At 47.5% G+C, this 23,612-nt stretch overlaps 1 protein-coding gene across 1 annotated transcript in view; it reads left to right on the top strand.

The window, feature by feature from the left end:
* Positions 1–22,362: 22,362 nt before the first annotated feature.
* The window catches only part of OLFML2B (olfactomedin like 2B), a 33,110-nt gene continuing 31,860 nt past the window's right edge, over positions 22,363–23,612 (top strand). Inside the window, exon 1 of the mRNA XM_062192630.1 lies at positions 22,363–22,940. Coding sequence (XP_062048614.1) covers positions 22,767–22,940 — 174 coding nt within the window. The 5' untranslated portion in view covers positions 22,363–22,766. The remainder of the gene's footprint in view (positions 22,941–23,612) is intronic.

Raw genomic sequence — 23,612 nt, 5'->3', positions numbered from 1 at the left:
TAAAATCAGTCATGCTAAAGTTATTCATCACCAAACTAAGACTAAGCAGTTTATCTGACCTTCCGAGAAATCATGATAAACGAGCTGTAACAGCCAGATTTCCCAAACAGAGCAAAGTTCCCTCTGCTTTAACCCTCCACTAAAGAAGTGACCTAAAGTAGCCTGACATTAGCCAATCAGTCATCTTTCTGTTGTTCTGTCTGCCTTCCCCCTTGTTGCAAGGAATGTAACATTAACATGACCAATCCACTTTTTATTCTTCGTTTCTCCTCTTCCTGGAACTTCTCTGTCTATAAAACTAACCTCTTTTGCTCAGTTCATCTGAACGGTCTTTTCTGTTGTTTGGAATGAAGTGTTGCCTGCTTCTGGAATTAAAAATAAAGCTAAGAGCTCTGAGCCAAATTGTTTTAATTTTGTCCTTAGACAGGAGATAGCCCTCCCTGATGTCATATTTTCCTTTTACAAAGAAAGATCTCTCTAATTTCCACATGTCCAGAAACCTTCAGCTTGCTCTCCTGTATCCTACCTTGCTCTAGGCAGTGGATTGCCCACCGACCCTGGAATAGTCCTGTGAAAGCAGCATTTGCAAAGGGGCGCCACCCATTAGGCTCCCTCTCTTAGAGCAACAGAACCTTGACTGCTATATTCAATGGGATTCATTGGATCCGTAATTAACCATCACAGTATATGAGTTCTTTACCTCAGGAGATCATGAAAACAATGCAGACTAATTGAAAGCAACTGAGTTGATATAAACAACTGAGAATAAACTCAAATTTTTTACAGTTAGTTATGTATAAAACAAGAATGGCTTGACAGTAGATTTTTTTCAATATGAATTTCAAATTCTTCCTTAAGATAAAAGTGGTTAAAATCTTTAGCCTAGATTTTCTGGGACAATCTGGATTTTCCCTTTCTTGCTGTGTCAGGCTTAGCTGATCCTCTTCTGGATTTTGTGTGCAATGCTGGCTCCCTAAGTGTCTGTGCCAGGAGGGAGCTGTCTACGTATCAGTGCTGTTCATACGCAGTGCATAACTGCTTGTCAGCCTCACCCGGAAATTGCTTTTGTACTCTGAATGCCAGTGTCTGTGGTGGGCAAGTTTGGGTGTCAGCTTGGCTGGATTAAGGGAGGCTGAGATAGCGGATAAAGCATTATTTCTGGGTACGTCTGTCATGGTGTTTCCAGAAGAGATTGGCATTTGACTCAGTGGACTGAGTAAGGAAGATCCACCCTCACCCAGTGTGGGCAGGCATCCTGCAATCATCTGAAGACCTAGGTTTAAAAAAAAAAAAAAGGCAGAGGAAAGGGAAATTCTCTCTCTCTCTCTCTCTCTCCCTCCCTCCCTCCCTCCCTCCACCACCTCTGTCTCTGTCTCCCTCACCCCCTTCCTCCTAGAGCTGGGACACCCACCTCCTTTTGCCCTTGAACATCAGAACACCAGGTTCACAGGCCTTTGGCCTCAGAAGGAAAGCTACACCATCCATTCTCTTGCTTTTCAGCCCATGGGCTTAGTCAGGCTACCGACTTTCCCGATTCTCCAGTTTGTAGACAACATCTCGTGGGACTTCTCAGCCTCTACAATCACGTGAGCCAATTCTCCTAGCAAATGCCCTCTTATCTATCTATCTATCTATCTATCTATCTATCAATCACTATATATCTATCTATCTTAGTGTTTCTGTTTCTCTGAAGAAACCCTACTAACATGGCTTTTAGTACCAGTTACTAAAAGAACAGGAATTTTGAGGATGAGTTGCCTGAATTGGTTTTGGGGGTTTTGGAGCTGGCTTCCTAATCTGATTAAACTTAAAAATGCTAATGACTGTATTTCTAGTAACACAGAGAGTACTGATAGTCCATAGTGAAAGCTTCCAGATACACAACTGGACTCAAGTCCTACTAGATGCCTAAAGGTGAGGTAGAAAGTATGACTATGTGGGGGCTATTACACTCCAAAAGAAACTGAGTTCTCTAATTTACATAAGCAGAAATCTTGGGGGAGATGCAGGGATGGATATTGAGTGCATGGGATAATGATAGAAAGAATGTAAACTTGGGTCTGGCTGAAATTATTGATATGGCCCCACTTTTATCTCAGGTCTGACTTGCATTGTGTCCAGCGGGAATCCAAACCCATTCTGTGGTCATTTCCCCAGTTCCAGAATGTATAATCTGGACAGATATACTTAGCAGCTCGCAGAATCCTCACATTGGTTACCTAACCTGTGGAGTGGGGGTTATTATGGTGGGAAAGGTTAAGTGGAAGCCCGTAGAGCTGCATCTACCCAGGAAAATAGTCAATCAATGGCAAAATCCCATTCCTGCAGGGACTGCAAAGATTAGTGCCAGAATCAAGGACTTAAAAGATGCAGGTGTGACGATTTCTATCCCATCACCATTCAGCTTCCCTATTTGGCCTCTGCAGAAGACAGATGGATCTTGGAGAATGACAGTGCGTTAGGATAAGCTTAATCAAGTGGTGGCTCCCATCACAGCTGCCATACCAGATGTGGTTCCATTGCTTTAGTAAATTGTCACAGCTCTTGGTAGCTGGCATGAAACTATTGCTCTAGCAAATATCTTTTCCTCCATACTTGTCTGTAAGACTCAAAGGGTTTGTTTTCAGCTGGCAAGACCAGTGACACACCTTTACGGTCTCACTCTCTAGCCCTCTGGTATAATGTAGTTTGTGGGGACCTTGATCACCTTTCTTTCCACAAGCTTTCACACTCACCCATTACATTGATGGCATTATGTAGATTGGACCTGGCGAGTTGAGAAGCAGCAACTACGCTGGACTTGTTAGTGAGACAATTGCCTGACAGAGAATGGGAAATAAATAAACTGAAATGCAGGGTCTTCTACTTCAGGGAATCTTCTAGGTGTCCATAGTGTGGAGCATGTTGAGCTAGCTCTTGTAGGGTGGTAGAGGCACAATGCCTAGTGGGCCTATTTGTATTTTAGAGGCCGCACTTTCCTCATTTGGGAGTGTTAACTCCAACTATGGTTCCTGGGTGACCCAAGAAGCCACTGCTTTCGATTGGGGCCCAGAACTGAAGCCTCAGCAATCCGAGGGCTCAGATAAAGTACAAAGTCAGAGCAAATGTCATTCCTTGGAGCTGGGACATCCATCTTATTCTACCTTTGGACCTCAGGGCCCCGGAGTCTCGGGTTTTTGGCCTTGGACTGAGCTGTGCAACCTGTTTCCCTGGTTTTGCAGCTTGTAGTTATGGCATCATGGGACTTCTCAGCCTCCCAAATCATGTGAGCCAATTCCCCTTATAAATCTTCTTTCATATTTCACTCCAAAAGTCAGATGCCACATAATGATGGTGCAGCCCATGGTGGACTACATGTACAATGGTGGTTCCATTAGAGGTGAACAATTCCTACCACCTAGCAACGACACAGCCATCACATCATAATGCAATTACTTATGTGTTTGTGGTGATGCCGGTGGAAACAAACCTTCTGTGCTGCTAGTCGTGTAAAAGTAGAGCACGCAGGGCCAGCGCTGTGGCAAAGCAGGTAAAGCTACCGCCTGCAGTGCCCGCATCCCATATGGGCACTGATTCGAGTCCCAGCTGCTCTGCTTCTGATCCAGCTCTCTGCTATGATCTGGGAAAGCAGTAGAAGATGGCCCAAATCCTTGGGCCCCTGCACCCACATGGGAGATCTGGAAGAAGCTCCTGGATCCTGGCTACAGATCAGCAAAGCTCTGGCTGTTGAGGCCAACTGGGGAGTGAACCAGTGGATGGAAGACCTCTCTTTCTCTCTGTCTCTCCTTCTCTCTGTAACTCTGACTTTCAAATAAATAAATAAATCTTAAAAAAAAGTAGAGTACACACAATTCTATACAGTACGTACCACTTGAAGTAATAAATGGTGCTACTGGCTTGTGTGTTTGTTATACTATATTCTTATTATTACTTTAGACTTTACACTCCTACTCATAAAAATGTTACTGTAAACACCGTGCTCTGTCAGGCAACCGCAGCCTCGCAATCTCATGTTCACCGAGGATCTTGATTGCACCAAGAGGCCACATCGAGTGATTAATCTATGCCATCGAGGTTGTGTCACTCCGCTCTGTGATACCTCTCAACAACAAAACTGTCCAACAATGCATTTCCCAGAATGTAGCTTGTTGTTGAGTGCCGCATGACTGAGTATCCCAGAGGTTCTGTTCCTCTGGGGAACCCTGACTCATACAGGGTCTTTGGCAGCCAAAACGATAATGAGGTTTTTCTTTCTTCCACTATGCTCTGTAAAATACCCCACCCTGTTGGTCACATATCATCAGGGAACAGCCTGTCTTTTGGGGGGATGGGATATATTCATTTCCTGTGGCTAAAATAACGAATTACCACACACTTGATGGCTTAACACAGCAGAAATTTATTCTCTCACAATTCCGGAGACCAGAAGTACAAAACCAGTTTCACTGGGCCAAAATCAAGATGTTGACAGAGCTGTACTCTCCCCAGAGATTCTTGGGGAAAATCCGTGCCTTACCTTCTCTCGCTTTCTATGGATGCTGGTACTCCTTGTCTTGGGGCCACATGGCTCCAACATTCAAGGCCAGCTTCTTCAACTCACTCGGCTCTTTCTTCTTCTTCTTCTTCTTCTTCTTCTTCTTCTTCTTCTTCTTCTTCTTCAAGATTTATTTATTTACTTGAAAGTCAGAGTTACACAGAGAGAAGGAGAGACAGAGAGAGAGAGAGGTCTTCCATCTGCTAGTTCATTCCCAAATTGGCCACAATGGCTGGAGCTGTGCCAATCCGAAGCCAGGAATCAGGAGTTTCCTTCAGGTCTCCCATGCGGGTGCAGGGGCTCAAGGACTTGGCCCAACTTCTACTGCTTTCCCAGGCCACAGCAGAGAGCTGGCTCAGAAGTGGAGCAGCTGAGATTCGAACCGGTGCCCATATGGGATGCCAGCACTGAAGGCAGCAGCTTTACCCATTACACCACAGCACCGGTTCCTCAGCTCCTTCTTTGTGTTGCTTTCTCCGTGGTTTCAAATGCCCTTCTACCTCTGTCCAATAAGGACATTATAATGGCGTCTAAGGTCCACCGGGATAATCTAGGCTAACCCCATCTCAAGATCTGTCATCACATTGTCAAAGAACCTTTTTTTCCAAATGAGATAATGTTGAATTTCTAGAGATTGGGATGGTTTATCTTTGTTTTTTTTCAACTAAGGGAAGAAAAATTCAGAAAAAAATGAACTGAGTAGCAATATGAATGCACTGGGCCCCAATATACAACATTAAAACTAAATACTCTTGCTGTCTGCAGTACAGAAACTTTTCCTCTTCATCCACTTCAGGCCTGCTCTGGTCAAGATGCCGCAGTGTCTATCAGAAGAACAATGACATGCCACAGAGAATGTTCACTCTCTTCAGTGGTCATACGGTCCTCGTTGATTCTAGAACTGTTTTTTACGATCTCTCAGCCATAAGAGCACCCCTGGATCAGCAAGGCCATTGCCAAGGCCATGGCCACCACTAGTCACCTGAGAAGTTAAGCAAGAAGAAGTAGATGAGGCTAAGGGAAAGATTCCGGAGCACAGACACTAATAAATGGCAGACTAATAAAAGAGGGAGAAGTGGAAAGAAATAGCTCCACCTGGAGAATGGTTAAGCAATAAATGAACAGCAACCATAGTACAGTAGAATGCCCCAAGTCCTGCTGAGGCAAAGACAAGCATGACATCATCCTTACCACCAGAGAACCTCCAATGTAGGAAGACAGAAATGTACAAATCTAACTATCATGTAAGGTTTGCTAATATAAGGGCTGTGTGAAAGGGTCAAAATGACATTGGAATTTAAAGGAAAGTCCACATCTGGCTAAGGGGATCAGGGAAAGTTTCATAAAGGACCCAGAGTGTGAGTGACTCCTTGACTTCATAGAGAAGAGACAAAAGAATCCACTCTACTATGTGGCTGGGCTGAAAGCTCAACTGAGCAAGCTACCAGTACAGCGTAGACAGACCCCAGGTCTTTCCAAGTCCTCTTTCATTTCCCCACTGCGACTATTATAGACCCTCCTCACGCTCATTACTCCTCCCATCCCCTAATGTTCATGAAGAACCTTTAGCAAGAACGTCTCCAATTTCTTCCCTCCAACTGTGAGTCATGCCATCGCAGCCTCACCCAACCCTTTTTTCCAGCTTGGGGAAAAGACACTTCTTCCCCTCCCTGTGGAACATAGACCAATGAACAAAAATATTCCTCCTCCTTCTGCCCCTTAGGGGACTCTGTTCTTCTCACTACTGCCTCTCTGTTCTATGAGAGCAGGCTGGAAGGGGAACAGCCTGGGTTCAGTGACACCAACTCACTCCCTCCTTTCTGGGTTTCAAGAAAGCTTTGAGTATGACTGCAAAACATGGAAAAGTGGCAGAAGGGTAGCTTGGGACTAGGTTATGGTAAGCTGAGCTGTTGCACCTTAACCTGAAGACCACAGGAGCTATTGAGTTCTGGCGGAGAAGTGATACACTGGAACTTTAAGAAAATTAATCAGACAGCGATGTAGATGAGAACTGTCATATTTCATTTCTGCAGCTATAAGTGAATACTGAACACTGCGTAATTTATAGAGAATAAAGATTTGTTCAGCACACAGTTCTGGAGGCCGGGAGGTCCATTGTCAAGGGCTTTCTTACTGGCAGGGACACTGCAGAGTACTGAGCTGCAAAGGGCATCACGCGGCAAGAGGGGTGCATACCAGAGACAGAGCCAAACTGGCTTTGTTATCAGGCCCAATTTTGCAATGCCCCATTAATCTGTGAGCGGATTAAACCATTCATGATTGCACAGCCCTTATAACTTAATCACTCCATCAAGGTCCCACCTGGCCCCACCTCACAATAGGGATTAAATTTCAACATGAGTTCTTGTAGGTACATTCAAACCACAGCAGGCACTCTTCAGAAACATGTTGTGCTGAGGAAGATGAGCTTATGGGTCAAAACTAGGTAAAAGCAAAAGGAGCAAGAAATATACAATAAAGGACTGGCATTGAGTCAGTGGGTCAAACTGTCACCTGCAACTCCAGCATCTCATATCGGAGTACTGGTTCAAGTCCTGGCTACTCTTCTTCTGACCCAGTTGACTCCTAACACATCTGGGAAAGCAGCAAAAGATGGCCCTGACACTTGGGTCCCTTTCACCCACATGTGAGACCCTGATGGAGTTTCGGGTTCCTGGTTTTGGCCTACCCCCACCCTGGTCATCGCAGACACTTGAGGAGCAAATCAGAAGGCAAAAGATCTCTTTCTCTGTCACTCTGCCTTCCAAATAGATAGTCTTTAAGAAAAAAAGATCTATAAGGCCGGCACCGCGGCTCACTAGGCTAATCCGGCGCCTGCGGCGCCAGCACCCCAGGTTCTAGTCCCGGTCGGGGCTCCGGTTTCTGTCCCCGTTGCTCCTCTTCCAGTCCAGCTCTCTGCTGTGCCCCGGAGTGCAGTGGAGGATGGCCCAGGTCCTTGGGCCCTGCACCCACGTGGGAGACCAGGAGGAAGCACCTGGCTCCTGGCTTCGGATCAGCACAGCGCGCCGGCTGCAACGCACCAGCTGTAGCGGCCTCTTGGAGGGTGAACCAATAGAAAAAGAAAGACCTTTCTCTCTGTCTCTCTCTCTCTCACTGTCTAACTCTGCCTGTCAAAAAAAAAATCTATAAAATCAACATAAGTAAAACTGATAGGGCTTGGCAAGAGACAGAAGAAATATTCGAGATGACTGTAAGGTTTCCACTATGGAGACTGGATTAAGGGAAAGGAGGAGAAACTGGTTTGGGAAAGATGTTGAGCTCAGATTGGAACTGACTGGGTTTGAAGTATGACACCAGACACCAGATGTCACTATACTCCCAGACTGAAAATTGCAAAGCAGCCATTAAGCTACCAAAAGACCATAAAAAGCTATGCCAACTGCCATCTCCTTGGCTGGCCCCCAGCTTAACTTTCCCTCCCCTGAAGGGGCTGGCAGGGGCTCCACATGCATTACAGTCAAGGTGTGCTAGCCATTCTGCACTCCCATGCTCTGTGCTTTGAAATTCCACCAGCGAAGAACCAGCCCTTTCAGCCTTTAAGGATTTTGATCTTGGGGAAAGTAAGACCTTAAACAAGGGGGTCACAAACACATATTGCTTCAGTGGTTACCAAGGCTAATATGGGGAAAGGGGAAGTCTGTGCAAACTTGTAGTGCATGTCCAATCTAAATATGTTGAAAATTCACAAGTTAAAAACAACAAGGAGGCCAGCGTTATGGCGTGGCCGGTAAAGCCGCCGGCATCATATGGGCTTCGGTTCAAGTCCTGTCTCCTCCACTTTTGATCCAGCTCTCTGTTATAGCCTTGGAAAGCAGTAGAAGGTGGCCCAAGTCCTTGGACCCCTCCACCCACATGGAAGACCTGAACGAAACTCCTGGTTCCTCGCTCCTGGCTTCGGATCAGCCTAGCTCCGGCCATTGCAGCCATCCAAGGGAATGAACCAAGCAGATGGAAGATCTCTCTCTATCTCTCTCTGCCTCTACCTCTGCCTTTCTGTACCTCTGCCTTTCAAATAAATAAATAAATAAGTCTTTTTTTAAAAAAATAAAATAAAAAGCAACAGAAAGATTCCCAAATGACTGTCCTGGCCTAACTGAACATAAAGGGTCTTCAAAACGCTTATGGAAAAATTTATGCATGGATTTCAAAATTTTTTGCACCAAAATAGACTCATCAGTTAATTCTGTTTTCCATGAACCTCCTGAAATGCCCTCAGCACATATCTACAGTGAGCCTTTGCACATCCTAAGCCAAGCTTCTCATTCAAATAATATGCTGGCAGGTACCAGAAAGCAAGCCTTAGATGGCCGTAATGGCCAGAGCTGCACTGATCCAAAGCCAGGAGCCAGGAGCTCTTTCCAGGTCTCCCACGTGGGTGCAGGGGCCCAAATACTTGAGCCATCTTCTACTGCTTTCCCAGGCCATAGCAGAGAGCTGGATAGGAAGTGGGGCAGCCGGGACTTGAACCAGCACCCATATGGGATTCTGGCACCGCAAACTGCAGCTTTACCTGCTACATCACAGCACCGGCCCTCACTTTTGTGTTTTTTGATATGTCACCTGGACTAACTTTTCTTTAAACCTTAAATCAATTCCCTATTTGATTTAGACTCATTCCAAACAATGTCTATGAAATATCAAGTTGAATGTGTGTTGTGCATTTTCTAACACACTTTAAAAATGCAAAATAAAACATACTGTACAATGCATGAAATTTCTGTCTTCTCATCTATAAAACAGAGGAAACCACACCTGCCTTACAACAATGCTTGGAGAATGTGTGAGAGTCCATGTAAAACACTCAAGAAGTGGTGTCATTGTAAATGCTGCTTTCACGGCTTAGCTCGTACCCAGCCCAGAGCGAGCCAGTGGCAGGTCTGGAACCAGGACCATTTCTCCTGCCACTTGAGCCAAGATGTGTGCTCCATGGGGGAGGGATGCACCCTTCACAGCAGCCCAGCTGAGCTCTCCTGGTGGCGAGCCCTGGGGCAGTCCTACTGCTCCCACCTCCTTTCCCACCTGCCTTTAGGCTGCTATAGGCGGCACAGGATAGCTACACAAGCACCACGTTATGGTTTAAGGAAACACTGGGGGCACAGGTGTTGAGGAATGTGTCTGGGAAAGCATGGAATACCTTTTCTCACATATTCACTGTTCCCCACAGCAACTGATAGCCTTGCCCATTTGTTTTCTGTGGATAGCTACATTCAAGCCAACTGTGTTCCTGAACACACTTCAGAAGGGCTAGCAAATCAAGCTGCTTGGCTCTGCCCAAGCATCCAGAATGTTAGGGCTGACTGGTACCACCCTGGAAACTCCTTGGCCCAACTAAATTCTCTTGGTAAATGGGCGAAACGGAAGCCAGCGACTTCCCAAATTCATATACCTGGAGTGGCAGCTCTGGAAGCAGACCCCAGGGCTCCTAGACTGGGACATCTCTCTGCCCACTGCCTCTGCAGCCTGCTATATTTCTGCAGGGGTACCACTTGGCCTGAGTGGTTGGAGAACCTTAAGTAAGGAACTTCAGAAAGAGAGAGGGCATTGGGGCCGGCGCCTGCCCTGCTGGCATCCCATATGGGCACTGGTTCAAGACCCAGCTGCTCCACTTCCTATCCAGCCCTCTGCTGTGGTCTTGGAAAGCAGTAGAAGATGGCCCAAGTCCTTGGGCCCCTGCACCCACGTGGGAGACCTGGAAGAAGCTACTGGCTCCTGGCTTTGGATCAGCACAGTTGTGGCCAATTGGGGAGTGAACCAGCTGATAGAAGACCTCTCTCTCCCTCTCCCTCTCCCTCTCCCTCTCCCTCTCCCTCGCCCTCGCCCTCGCCCTCGCCCTCGCCCTCTCTCTCTCTCTGCCTCTCCTCTCTCTGTGTAACTCTTTCAAATAAATAAATAAATCTTAAAAAAAAAAAAGGAAGGAAGAGAGAATAAGAAAGCAGGGCAAAAGCAATGAGATGACAGAGGCCAGGAATGAGGGGGCTCCACAGGTTAATTGGAGTAAGCTTGAGTTGAGTTTTCCAAAGGAAGAAAGTAATTCTTGAGAGGAAAGGGAAGGCGTGTCAGCAGGAGCTGTAACTCTGGGATGGTGCCGCCCTGTCTCAATCGCACCGCTGCTATTTCAGGTTTCTTTCTCCTTGGATGGGAGCGTTGGCTCTCAGAGCACATGCTTGGGTTTCCTCCTGTCTGGAGGGAGGTACCCCTTGGGCTTTCATTCATTTGGTGTCAAAGCAGGGATGCCCGTGCCAGGCGCGATCAGCTCGCTGCCTTGCTTTGGGCAGCGCTGTTCCTCTCGGAGAAGTGCCTCCACTCCCTGGGCTCATGGCAGCACCTTCCTGGGCAGCTGCAGCCAGTGGATGTGGCCAGGTGCCCTGCCAACAAAAGCAAGGCACTGGCAGCCGCTTCCACAGCCCGATCTCTGAGAACATCTTGGGAATCGCCCGAGCTTTAGAAAGTTACCTGTTTAAAGCTTAGTCCCTGGAACAAAACAAACAAAAAAAAAGGGGGGGGGGGGGGACTCATCTACCTACATCACAATTGCCAGATAGAAGAAACAGAGGGTAAGAAATAATAACGTTTCCTTTTTCAAGTAGGGAAACTGAGGCACAGAAAGAGTTCCTGTTAAGTTTACACAGTGACTCAGAGACAGGAATGATAGTAACCCAGTCCCTGTTGGATAAACGAGTGTTGTTCTGTCTTTCAACACCTGACACATTATTGGATGCGGTAGGCAATGGGTGGAGCATTTTTAGGTAGGTCTCTAATCTCCACACCAACCCAGTGACACTAGAAAACCAAGGCTTAGAAAAGAACAACTTGCTCAAGACGCACCCCTTCGCCCGCCCCCCCCCCCCCCCGCCGCCGCCCCACCAACCCCGTATGTGTCACAGAATTAAGGCTTCCACTCAAGTCTGTGGTTCTGAAACTCCCACATAGGCCAGGGTAGAATTGTCTCTCTCCTGTGCCCCAGTAAATCTTCCCCTTTGTATCAATGTCTAGGTTTCCTCTCAATGCTAAATCTAAGTCGACCTTTTTTTAAGCTTTCTATGATCTTTACACTCCTCATTATTTTGGGGAGAGGGAGCTCATTCCTGAAAGGCTAAAGCAAAGAACATGCAGAGAACACACAGGGAGCAGAGGAGGCTATTTCCATGATCACCATGTTAGCACGAAGAAACCAAGGCTCACAGAAGTGAAGGGACTTGTCCAAGGTCAACAGCAAATACGGCAAAGCCAGAATTCCACAACCAGTCTGTCTGACCCTGAAGCCCAGGCTCCCCCTTAGCTCCAGGCTGCCTACCAAGGCTAAAACCACACTACATTTATGTGAACTGGCATTGTGATGAATGGTGTAAGCTGCCACTCATGATGCTGGCACTCCATATTGGAGCACTGGTTCGAATCCCAGTTACTCTGCTTCCTGCTACTGCAGGCTGTGGATAATGGCTCAAGTACTTGGGCCTCTGTCACCCACATGGGACACTCAAATAGAGTTCCAGGCTCTTGGCTTTGGCCTGGCCCAGCCCAGCACTGACTATTGCAGGCATTTGGTGAGTGATCCTGAGGTTGGAAGATTCTCTCTCTCTCTCTCTCTCCCTCTCTCTCTCTCTCTCCTTCTTTCCCTTGCTCTCCATGTCACTCTTTGAAATAAGCAAATCTTTTATATTCAAATTTGATACTCAAATATATGAATGAGTAAATGTATGGATTAAACATTTTCAGTAGCTAATCTACCAAGAGAAATCCCGGCACCTAGTTGAGAGCTGCCTGTGTACACATCATGTCAAAGTGGCCATGTAGTCACTGGGACATCACATCTGCACTAGATTTAAGCCAAGCTGGAGGAGAAAAAAAAAGTCTGGTCTGAGAGAGCAGCACATAGAAGAGTTTCTTCCAACATCTCTAGAGGCTAACCTGGATTGCCTCTTATGGGGAGACACTTTGGCTTTTCCATGAGACAACTAACTAATGCTACATGATACACCTTTGGAAGCAGTAGGAGATAGAAAAAGAGCCAGAAGGCCATGGGGTAGAGTAGAATGCACCTTCATTAACTTGTGTGGGCTAGCAGCCCCTCCCTGAGAGCTGCTCCCCTTCTCATTTTGTTTCTATAAAATGACCGAACACTCTGCACTTTAAATGAAGAGTTCAGTCTTTAAACTAAACTTTAAACAATAAATGTCTTACTCACATTGTACCAGAGCCCCTTCCCTGGGCACATGGAAACAGACTAGAGAAAGAAAAAGCCTCACAATATTAAAGGAACTGTTTCTTCAATGGGGTCTACTGGATGGACCAGGGAAACCTCTGGTTCAAGTCAGTCCCTAATAACCCGTGATAGCTGAATCCTTGGGTTCTCTGAGATATCCCTATGGCCTTATTACAGTTTCTTCTCCCTCGTCTCTTTTTTTCCTTGATCTGGATTAAGTTGCTTTGTTACTTCCAAGTAAGAATCCAAAATAATGTCCTCCCCTTTTCACATCACTGGATGCGCGTCCTGTTGATTCTACCCCTGTGATGTGTCTCATCCCTTCCCCTCTCTCTTGCCCTCTGTGCCACTACCTTCATCAAAGCCTTCCCACCTCATGCCTGGGATTTCTACAACAGCCTCCAAGCAGATGTCCCTACTTCCGCCGGACCTTCCAACCCATTCTCTGTACTACTGCCAGGGCCATCTACTGGAACTCAAGTTCATTGTCTCACTCCCTTGTTTATCGTATCGTCGATGTCTCCCTGCCCAAAGCCTTCACCTTGCAGGCCAAACTTCACAGCGTAGGTACACAGGCCTTGTGTGATGTGGCCCTGCTTCTAACTTCTCATATTTCCCCTTCTCTTCCCTCCTTTGTAACCCCTGTGCCCCACTGCTGCTTGCATTTCTCACTAACTCACTGCAATCTTCTAGTCTCTAGGCTGCTGCCCGGTCCACTCCTCTCCCAGTGTCTTTCTCACCCAGCTTCTCCTCATCCCTAATGATCCCAGGAGGCCACTGGTCTGTTGAGAGTCATGGTATGGTTTTGCCTTTCCCTGTGCTATCTATTCCTCACCATTTGAGAAATCCATTTAATCTGCAAATCAGACCATGGCATTCTTCTGCCTCAAATCCTTCAGTGGCTCCTCGCTGCTTATAAGACATAGTCCCAGATCTCCAGTTACCGGGTTTTGCTTGCTGATTTCATTTCCTATTGTCCCCCAGGGTGTCTAACACTGCAGCCTCTGCCTACACCACCATGTATCTTGCAACCCCAGTCCCTAGAGATCTCTTGTCCTGGCTTGCCCTTGTCTCCTCCTCCACGCCTGTTTCCCCAGTCCCTCAGCTTCTCCTGTCCCACAGCCTCAGGGAAGGCTCTGCTTAGGGGTTCCTTCCTCCTGCAGGTCTCCCAGAGCACTCTGACCCCACCGTCTTCCCACAGAAGCTGAGTCTGGCAGCCATTCCCTTAGGCATCGTCTGTGTCAAGCTCTTTGCTGCTTGTCTGTTTACAAGTCTTTCTCAGGAGACTGTAAGATCTTTCACTCAAATACTATGCATGAGTGTCTTATTCCTTCATATTTCTTCAGTATCTACCTCAGGACATGCTAAATGATTGGATGAATGAATGGCTGATGGATGTGAACAAGCCATAATCACAAATGTTTCTTATGGCCCATCTCAATGCAAGCAGTATTTTTGAGTTCTAGTTACTTACACGATACCTAATAATAATATCAACAGCCAACCCATATAGAACACCTACAATGTGCCAGGGAATATGTGGGAATCTTTAAATATCTTATTTAAGAGTGGGGATAAGAGAGGGAAGAGATGTACAATTTGGGACATGCTCAAGCTGACTTGACCCAAACGGTAGAGTTAGAAACATACCAGAGGATTCTAATTCAATTCCATCAAGGTGGCATGTACCAATGCCATCTCACTAGTCCAAATGATCAATTTCAGTTCACAATTGATCATAATGATAGGACTAAGAGTCAAAGGGATCACATAAACAAGACTAGTGTCTGAATAATACTAACCGATAGAATAAAAAAGGGAGAGAATGATCCAACATGGGAAGCGGGATGCACAGCAGACTCATAGAATGGCAGATGTCTTAAACAGCACTCTGGCCTCAGAATCAGCTCTTAAGGCATTTGGATCTGGCTGAAGAGCCCATGAGAGTATTTCAGGCATGGAAAGCCTGACACTCTGTCAAAAAAAAAAAAATGACCTAAATGAAGGATCTCCATGCGTGAGATCCCAGTGGAAAGAACAGGTCATCAAAGAAGGAGGCACCTTTCTCTGAGAGGAGGAGAGAACTTCCACTTTGACTATGACCTTGTCTAAATATGATCAGAGTCGGCAAACTCAAAAGGCTTCCATAGCCTTGGCATCTCATGACAAGAGCCTAGGGTGATTACTGATGCCATAAACAAGAGTGTCAATTTGTTAAGTCAACAACAGGAGTCACTGTGCACTAACTCCTCATGTAGGATCTCTGTCCTTAATGTGCTGTACATTGTGATTTAATGCTATAACTAGTACTCAGACAGTATTTTTCACTTTGTGTTTCTATGTGGGTGCAAACTGTTGAAATCTTTACTTAATATATACTAAACTGATCTTTTATATATAAAGAGAATTGAAAATGAATCTTGATGTGAATGGAAGGGGAGAGGGAGCGGGAAAGGGGAGGGTTGTGGGTGGGAGGGAAGTTATTGGGGGGGGAGCCATTGTAATCCATATGCTGTACTTTGGAAATGTATGTTCATTAAATAAATGTTAAAAAATAAATAAATAAATAAATATCTTATTTAATCAGCACAACCACTTTTGAGGTAGCTACCACCCAATTTATAGATAAGGAAATCGAGACTCAGAGAAATTACACCACTTTCCCAAATTAATCCAGTTCTTCCTGGCAGAGGCAAGATCTGAACACCAGCAATCTGACACCAGAGTCCAGGCTCGTAACCATGAAGCAATATTCTTCTTGTTCCAGAAAGCATTAAATTGACTAGACCTTGATTGCCTCTCCCACTTTACTCCTTTTTCCCTCTCTCGCATGACAGCAAGTTGGCTTGCTTCCTGCTCAAACCTAGAAGACTCATCCCCATGGGAGCAATTGCTTCCTCAATATGTACCTGCTGAGGCACACTTTTCTCAGGTGCTGGTGTAGAAGTGAAGCTACAGAGGACCAGAGCGGTGTGTGTGTATGTGGGGGGTGTAACATCCATAGTGCATCCTCTTATACCACCTGGTTCTAGACCCACTGTAGGCCACTGGAGCAGAGCTACTTCAGGGATAAAGCTCTGGAATGAGCCCTCGAGAGAAGAAATAGAGCAGATGATGCTTCCTTGTCTCCCTCCTGAAGTCAGAGGCACACAGAGGAGTGGGGAAACATCAGGACAAAGTCAGCTCCAGAGCCATCGAGGAGTGAAAGGGTGGGAGGATGATAACGGTAACCCGTATTGGAGTGCGCCCTTGGTACAGAGGTTAAGATGCCCGCATCCCATACCAGAGTGCCTGGCTTTGTGTCCTGGTTCTGCTTCTTACTAATGGGCATCCTAGAGGCAGCAGGTGTTGACTCAAGTACTTGGGTCCCTGTCACCCACATGGGAGACCCAGATGGAGTTCCAGGCTCTTGGCTTTGCTGTAGACCAGCCCTGGCTGCTAAAGCATTTGGGTAGTAAGCCAGCAGATGGGAAATCTCTCTTTCTGTCTAAGTCTCTCTGCCTATCATTTAAAAAAAAAAAAAAGAAAGAAACAAAACAAGATAATGCATGTTGAAACCATCTTAGAGGAGTTGTAAAAATAATGATCTTTCATGAACTACAGAGAAAATTTGAGGGGGTGGTGTGTGGTGCTGCAAGTCGGACTGCTATTTGTGATGCCAGCATCATCCTGCCACCCCCAGTGGAGACCTGGATGGAGTTCATGGCTTCTGGCTTTGGCCTGGCCCAGCCCTGGCTATTTGGGGAGTGATATAGTGGATGGAAGGTCTCTCTCTCTCTCTCTCTCTCTCTCTCTCTCTCTCTCTCTCTTTCTCCTTCTCTGTCACTCTGCCGTTCAAATGAACAAATAAAAGCAAATCTTTTTAAAAACAGAAGATGTGAGAAAATAGAAATAGGAGCAACATATTTTGACTCAGAGTTAGATCCAGAGACCTAAACAGCACGTCTTCATTGAACATACGTTGTGTGCTTGATAAACACATATTGAATTTACTGTAATTAGCTTAAAACTTGAGTTTAATATGTAAAGCTGGGTTGGATAAAAAGATATTGCCACAGTTGGCGTATATATATATAAGTGTCCTTAACGGTGAGAAGAATCAGCTTAGGCTGGCACCGTGGCTCAATTGGCTAATCCTCCGCCTTGCGGCACCAGCACACTGGGTTCTAGTCCCGGTAGGGGCACCAGATTCTGTCCCGGTTGCCCCTCTTCCAGGCCAGCTCTCTGCTGTGGCTAGGGAGTGCAGTGGAGGATGGCCCAAGTGCTTGGGCCCTGCACCCCATGGGAGACCAGGGTAAGCACCTGGCTCCTGCCTTCGGATCAGCGCGGCCATTGGAGGGTGAACCAACGGCAAAGGAAGACCTTTCTCTCTGTCTCTCTCTCTCACTGTCCACTCTGCCTGTCAAAAAATAAAAAAAAAGAAAAAGAAAAAGAATCAGGTAACAAAAATCTTGCTTCTTTACTAAAATATCTGGAGGAAGGGAAAAAAAATCCTCTTTTGTGCCCCTTCCCAGGGCCATGGATTTATAATCTTCAATAACATGAGCTCTTCAAGGCAGAAGTCCCGGCGTCTTTGCCTTCTTGCCTTCAGCAGGTCACAGAGTCCCTGGCTCCGAATATACGTTCAATCAATGAGTCAAACCGAGTTAAAGAAGAGAGAGAGAGAAGATCAAAGGCAAAAAAGCAGCTGAGAAAGCGGCGGAGCAGCGTGAACGAGGGAAAGGCCTCGCTCGGGCTGTGCTTTCCATCACCCTCTCCAGCACTCTATGACAGTTCCCTGGCACGGCTCCTGCCTGCCAGCCAGCCGGCGAAGGGAGGTGGCAGAATGATGTTGCTCATGGGACTCTGCCCTGCTCTTTGATTTGGCCGCTAACAGGGCAGGTGCACTTTCTAAGTTACAGACAAAGGTGGCAGGTCATTTCCAGCCACCCCAGCCCCACCTGGCAGAAGCGTTAGTCTGTAACAGACCTTTCAGAGCAGAGCCGAGAGGCGCCTTAGGCAAACTGGAAAACAGATGATCTTGCCAGAAGCAAACTTGTCTGGGGGTGGGGCATGGTGGACGTGGGCGCTGCGGAGTCCCCAGAATCCAGCAACCTGCTGACTGGCCGAAACGGGTGAGTGTCTTGGGTCTCTGCTAGTTGAAGCGGCACACTTGGCTCCTTCTGACACCCTGTTATTTATTTGAACATTTCCACAGTGCGTCCCTCTCCAAGCCCTCGGAAGGCTATTCCCAACTCCGAGGTTTTGTGAACACTAAATGATGCCTGCCATGTAACTGGTGCTCAGTTCAGAGCAGCCATTGTATGTGCCACTGTCCTGGCACCTCAGCGACTTCATCAGTTCACTAGGGACAGCAACCCTTGTTTCCCACTGTTACGCTCCTAGCTCTTAGCTGGGGGTGCTGGGAGTGCTGGGAGTTCTGAGTGTAGCAACTTAGATGTTCTAAGCCAACCAAATTCATTCTCAGATCTTCTGATACAGATACCAGTGGAAGAAATGCTACAGGCACTGTATCTTTCTCTCTGTGGTGACAAAAATCCCTCAAGAAATGCTTGTAAACATACAAAGACACGTGGTCTGGGCACCAACACCTCTGACTGGCTGAGCAGTCTTCCAGCCAAAGGGCTGACATCAATAAGGAGGCGCTTTTCCTACTAATGGTCTAGGGCTCTAGAACCAGGCCCTATCTAAATGAATGTAGTGTTAAAAAAATTAATGATATAAATTAAACAGACACTCTGTCTGTCAATTAAACAGGACTGGGACAAGAGCAAAAATAGCAAGAATTCAACATGATGAACGAAGGAGCCAAAACCATCATACTCTTAGGTGAGTAAAAATGTAACGGCTGTACTTATGTTAAAAAAAAAAAAAGAAGAAGAAGAAGAAGAAAAGAAAAAAGAAGAAGAACATAGTTGGAAAGCATGGGATAAAGGAAAAAGGAAATCTACACAGAAGAAATAAATCAATGTGAATCATTGGTGAGCTGTGGCTGCCAAAAGAGCTAAGGCAACGTTGGACTACAATAATAAAATAGCAGTGTCCAGGAAAAGGGAAGAAATGGTTTCAATATGCCCTAATATCTACTCAAACTGGAGTTTTTCTAGAAAGAAAATAACCAGGAAAAGGGAGGATCTGGATCACCGTGTAGTCTGAGCAACAGGTGAGTAAATGGAATTAAAAGACGAGGCGAGTGGACACAGACTGAGAGATGTAGGCGGTCCTTGCTTTCTCCCTGGAAGTAAACAGAGCTGTCTTGTGGGAAAGTCTTCAACACACTTGGTGGGCCCATCAGGTTGAACCTTAAAAGGAGACTAGAAGTGGACCTGCGAAGGACTGTCTTTCAGTTCAGTGGGAGAAAGGACTTGTGTTCCAGGTGACTGCTACAGCTCTGGGGCCAATAACCACAATCAAAGAAGCAGGGGAGTGTAGCACCAGGAAGCTCCTCTCTCTTGTGTGTTTCTTTTAGCAGGAAGCAAACTATCTTTTCCAAAAACTCCCTACAGGTTACAGTTGTCCCTTGGTATTGATGAGGGATTACTTTCAGGACATTCCCTTGGAAACCAAAGTTTGTCACTGCTCAAGTCCTTTATATAAAATGGTGAAGTACTTGTACATAACCTACACACATCTTTCCATAAACCTTAAATCAACTCTAGATTACTTATAATGCCTGGTACAATAAAAATACCATGTAAATAGTGATTATACTATCTTGTTCAAACAGATGCAATTTTTTTCAAATATTTTTTATCTAAGGTTGATTGAATCCATAGATGCAGAACTCAGGGATGTGAAACCTACAGATATGAGGACCTGACTGTATTTTATTCTCTTGGCCAGAATGGAATCCCATGATCGCCCCTAGCTGTAAGGAAGGCTGGGAAACCGAATGTGTGACAATAGAGTAGCCATGACTGGCTTAAATCACTTTAGATTAAAAAGTCAATGCCCTAAGAATAATGAAGCGAAAAATGGAAAGCGCATGGGTCACTGAGCTGCTGAACCACATTTCAAACAACCAATTTCCAGTCTTCTTAGGGAAGAAAAATAAATGCATATTTGATTAAGCCATTGCTAGTAAGATTTGCTGTTATTTGCAATCAACTAAGCCCTAATGGACACAACTAGGATATTCATGAGGGCATCTGGGAAGACATCCAATAATACCATTTGCAGTTCTCATTCATTCAACCAATATTGATTTAGTGTCCATTTTATTCCAGACATGGGTAAAACTCAGGACGTAATGGTGAACAGAACTAAACAAAGTCCCTGCCCTTGGAGTTTACAGTCTGGGAGAGAAGACAGGCACTCCTCAACAACACACAAAGGAGTGTCGGTATCGAACTCCCACATTTCTGTGAAGAAGAGGCATGCGGTATGATGGGAGCACACAGTGCAGGAGCCACCGGGGTAATGGAGTTGGGGAAGACTATCCTGAGAGGCGAGCAGCAGTCTGAGCTCTCCACATGTGTTCTCAGGCTGCCCAGCAGGCGCTCTCCCTCCTTCCCTCTCTCTCTGTCTCTCTCTCTGTCTTGTCTACACCTTGTTGATTTACCTGCTGCCTTGCTGAAACCCACCGTCATCATCCCAGTCATCTTCAGGATCACAAAATCCTTACTGACTTTCCACCTGGAAGTGACCTATGCCTTCCTCGAGCCACATGAGATATGCTCTTACTCTGCCTTCCAGTTCGAGGGTTTGTTCGGCATACTCTGCACACCTGCTGCACCCCTGTAGGACACAGACTGTCCATAATTGACACATCCTCTCAGCAAGTGTCCAGAGACCTAGCTTGGTTGCCTTGCACTGAGCCACCATACAACATTTATTTTAATTGCATTGTAAAACTATATTTTATAGATGGTTACTGCCGTATAGGTTCAGAAAATATTTGGTAGATGAATGTGTTAACATCCCCACAAACCCAGACACCCAGAACTTTGGATTTTAAAGAAAACTATTAAACTATATTAATAGGAGTTATTATTATGATTCTGTCAACTGTCATCATGGATATGAGCAGAAGCCTCCTTAGTTTATTACTTAGATTACTTTTTAAAATTTATTTGAGAGGTACAATTACAGACAGAGAGAGGGAGAGATGGAGAATGGTCTTCCATCTGCTGATTCACTAACCAAATGGCTGCAACAGCAGGAGCTGAGCTGAGCTGAAATCAGGAGCCAGGAGCTTCTTCCAGGTGTCCCAGACAAGTGTTTGGGCCATCCTCCACTGCATTCTCAGGTGCATTAGCAGGGAGCTGGATCAAAACAGGAGTAGCCGGGCCCTGAACCGGTGCCCATATGGGATGGCAGCACTGCAGGCAGAGGCTTAGCCTACTATGCCACAGTGTTGGCCCCCTAGTTATTTTTTTAAGATTTATTTATTTGAGGGCCAGAGTTACGAAGAGAGAGATCTTCCATCTGCTGATTCGCTCCCCAGATGGACACAACAGGTGATCCGGAGTCAGGAGCTGGGCAGATACAAAGCCAGGAGCCAGGAGCTTCTTCCAGGGTTCCCACGTGGGGAGCAGGGGACCAAAGACTTGGGCCATCTTCCACTGCTTTCTCAGGCCATTAGCAGGGAGCTAGATAGGAAGTGGAACAGCCGGGACTTGAACAGGAGGGCCATATAGGATGCTGACGCCACAGGTGGAGGCTTAACCTCCTAGCCAGAGCATCGACTCCATTGCTTAGATTATTACAACCCTTATTCCTTAGCATAAGGAGCAGGTGCTGGAGTTTCTCAATACTTGCTACATCTTCGAAGGAGTCTGGCCCTGTTCAACATGTTCAGGGTGACAGCTGTCTTGGAAAGCACAGAGTCTCTTAAATCCACACACACATTGTTCACACACATTTGGGCTTATAAAAGGAACACTAAGAAAGATCATCGTAACATAATGGCACACTGTCTTAGAGATCCCCTGGCGACAGAGACCCGGAGACTCGTCGCAAACCACGGAGACAGTTAAGAGGAGTTCCCTTTGGAACCATCTGATGCCCGGCCAGTAGCTCTTTCCCTTGGGACACGCGAAAATGTCAGAGCTTTTCAGCTACTCCCCTTATTGTTAACATTTACCCACGTCAACACACTCCAGCGGGGAGTTCAGAAGTTAGCCTCTGGGTGGAGGTATTACGAGATCCTAAGGCTGCAGCAGGCCAACCAACTACCAACCGCGCTAAGTTCAAAGCTGCCCAGAATCAGGGCAGGGAAAAGCAGCGCCCAAGAGGAGCCATCGCGCCTTTCCTCCCGCGCCAGGGGCGACCCAGGGCGACAGCCGAGGTGCCCGCCCCCCAACCCGGAGGACACTCGCTCCTCTCGGCGAGAATGGGCGCAAGACAACCCGCTCGGGACCCTTGGTCCGCTCGTCCTCTGGGGTCAGGTGAAAGCGCCACAGAGCCCCGGCGCTGTCGCCGCGGAAGCCGAGTGGGGGCGGGGTCGCCCGGGCGCCCCTCCGCCCGAGCCCTGGGCGCCTCGTGGTCCTCCTCCTCCGCGCCGTCACTGGCTGCACCGCCGCGGCCCCGGCACAATAGAGGCTCCGCCCTCCCTCCGCGCGAACGCCCAGCAGCCCTCGCCTGCCGTCCAGCCGCCGCCGCCGCCGCCTCTGTGTCCCCCTCGCCGCGCTCCGGGTCCGTGTGCCTGGTCCCTGTGCGCCCCGAGGCTCTCCGCCGCCCGCCCGGGTGCGCACCCGCCGCGTCTGCCTGGACGTCTGCCTTCCACCTGAGCCCTTCCTCCGGGGCCCGCCTCCACCCGTCACCTCCTCTTCCGTGCGCCCAGCTTGGTCTCGGGGTCGCACAGTCGAGGGCTGCTCGCGTGGGGCAGGAGATGCCCCTGGTCGTGGGGGCGCACTCCTCCGCCCTGCTCAGCCGCACCCAGCTTTAAAAGGCGCCCTGAGCAGCCACTCGGGCTCCAGCCAGGAGACCCCGTCGCCTCGGTCCTTGCGGAGACCCTCGACCCAGCTGTTCTCTGAAGGGGCCAAGGCTCGTCTGGTGGCGAGGGTCATGGCCAAGCCGCGGCTCCTTGTTCTCTGCTTTGCTCTTGTTGTGGCTCTGAGCTGGGGGTCCAGCACTCGCCCCACAGGGACAAGTGAGCCCCTAGATGAGCCGACGGCGGCACCCACGGAGGACGACTTCCTGCAGAACGAGGCCGACAACCAGGAGAACGTTTTGTCCCAGGTAGGATGCAGAGCCCCCTGCCCGCCCCTCTTGTCTAAGTGGTGGCAGGGGCCCAGGGATTGTCTTCCCTCAAGTGTTTGGGGGCGGCTGCTTCCCCTCCATTACCAAGGGCAAAGGCATTTGCTTTTCATTTGTCAGAATATTTTCTTAATATGAATTCTTAATATGAAGGACATGGATCCTCCAAAAAAAATTAGAAAGCCTTTCAAGGTTACCAAATCAGGAGAAAAGAGAAGACGAGGAAGGGAGACTCCACCTTATTCTTCTGTCCTGTCTGTGTGGCTGTCTGTCAGAACTGGGATGTGGAAACTAGTGGGCTTATCCAACAGGGGGCACACAGCATCACCTGTGGCAAGAGGTGTATGGCCTGGGGCTGGGCATGGGCTGAAGGCAGAGCAGCAACCTGTGTGATGACCGCAGAGGAGGTGACCCCAGAACAGAGCGATTGGCCACGGACCTGGTGTATTGGGTGGCGGGGAGTAAGGGGGACACTGGAACTGGAGCTCTGGTTGCAGGCTCAGTGACAGGTGCTAGTGATGGACATGGCCATTTACCAAGTGCTTGTTCCATCCGACTCAATCCTCCAAACACCCCAGTACCGTTTTCTGCAAAGGAGGAGCGCAGGGCTGGAGAGCACCACGGGACTGGAAAGCCAGGCCTCCTGCCGGCCTT

Source organism: Lepus europaeus, chromosome 5, assembly GCF_033115175.1.
Source record: "Lepus europaeus isolate LE1 chromosome 5, mLepTim1.pri, whole genome shotgun sequence".
NCBI classification, from domain to species: Eukaryota; Metazoa; Chordata; class Mammalia; order Lagomorpha; family Leporidae; genus Lepus; species Lepus europaeus.
The sequence above is the reverse complement of the archived record's forward strand: the minus strand, read 5'-3'. Positions and strand labels throughout refer to the sequence as shown.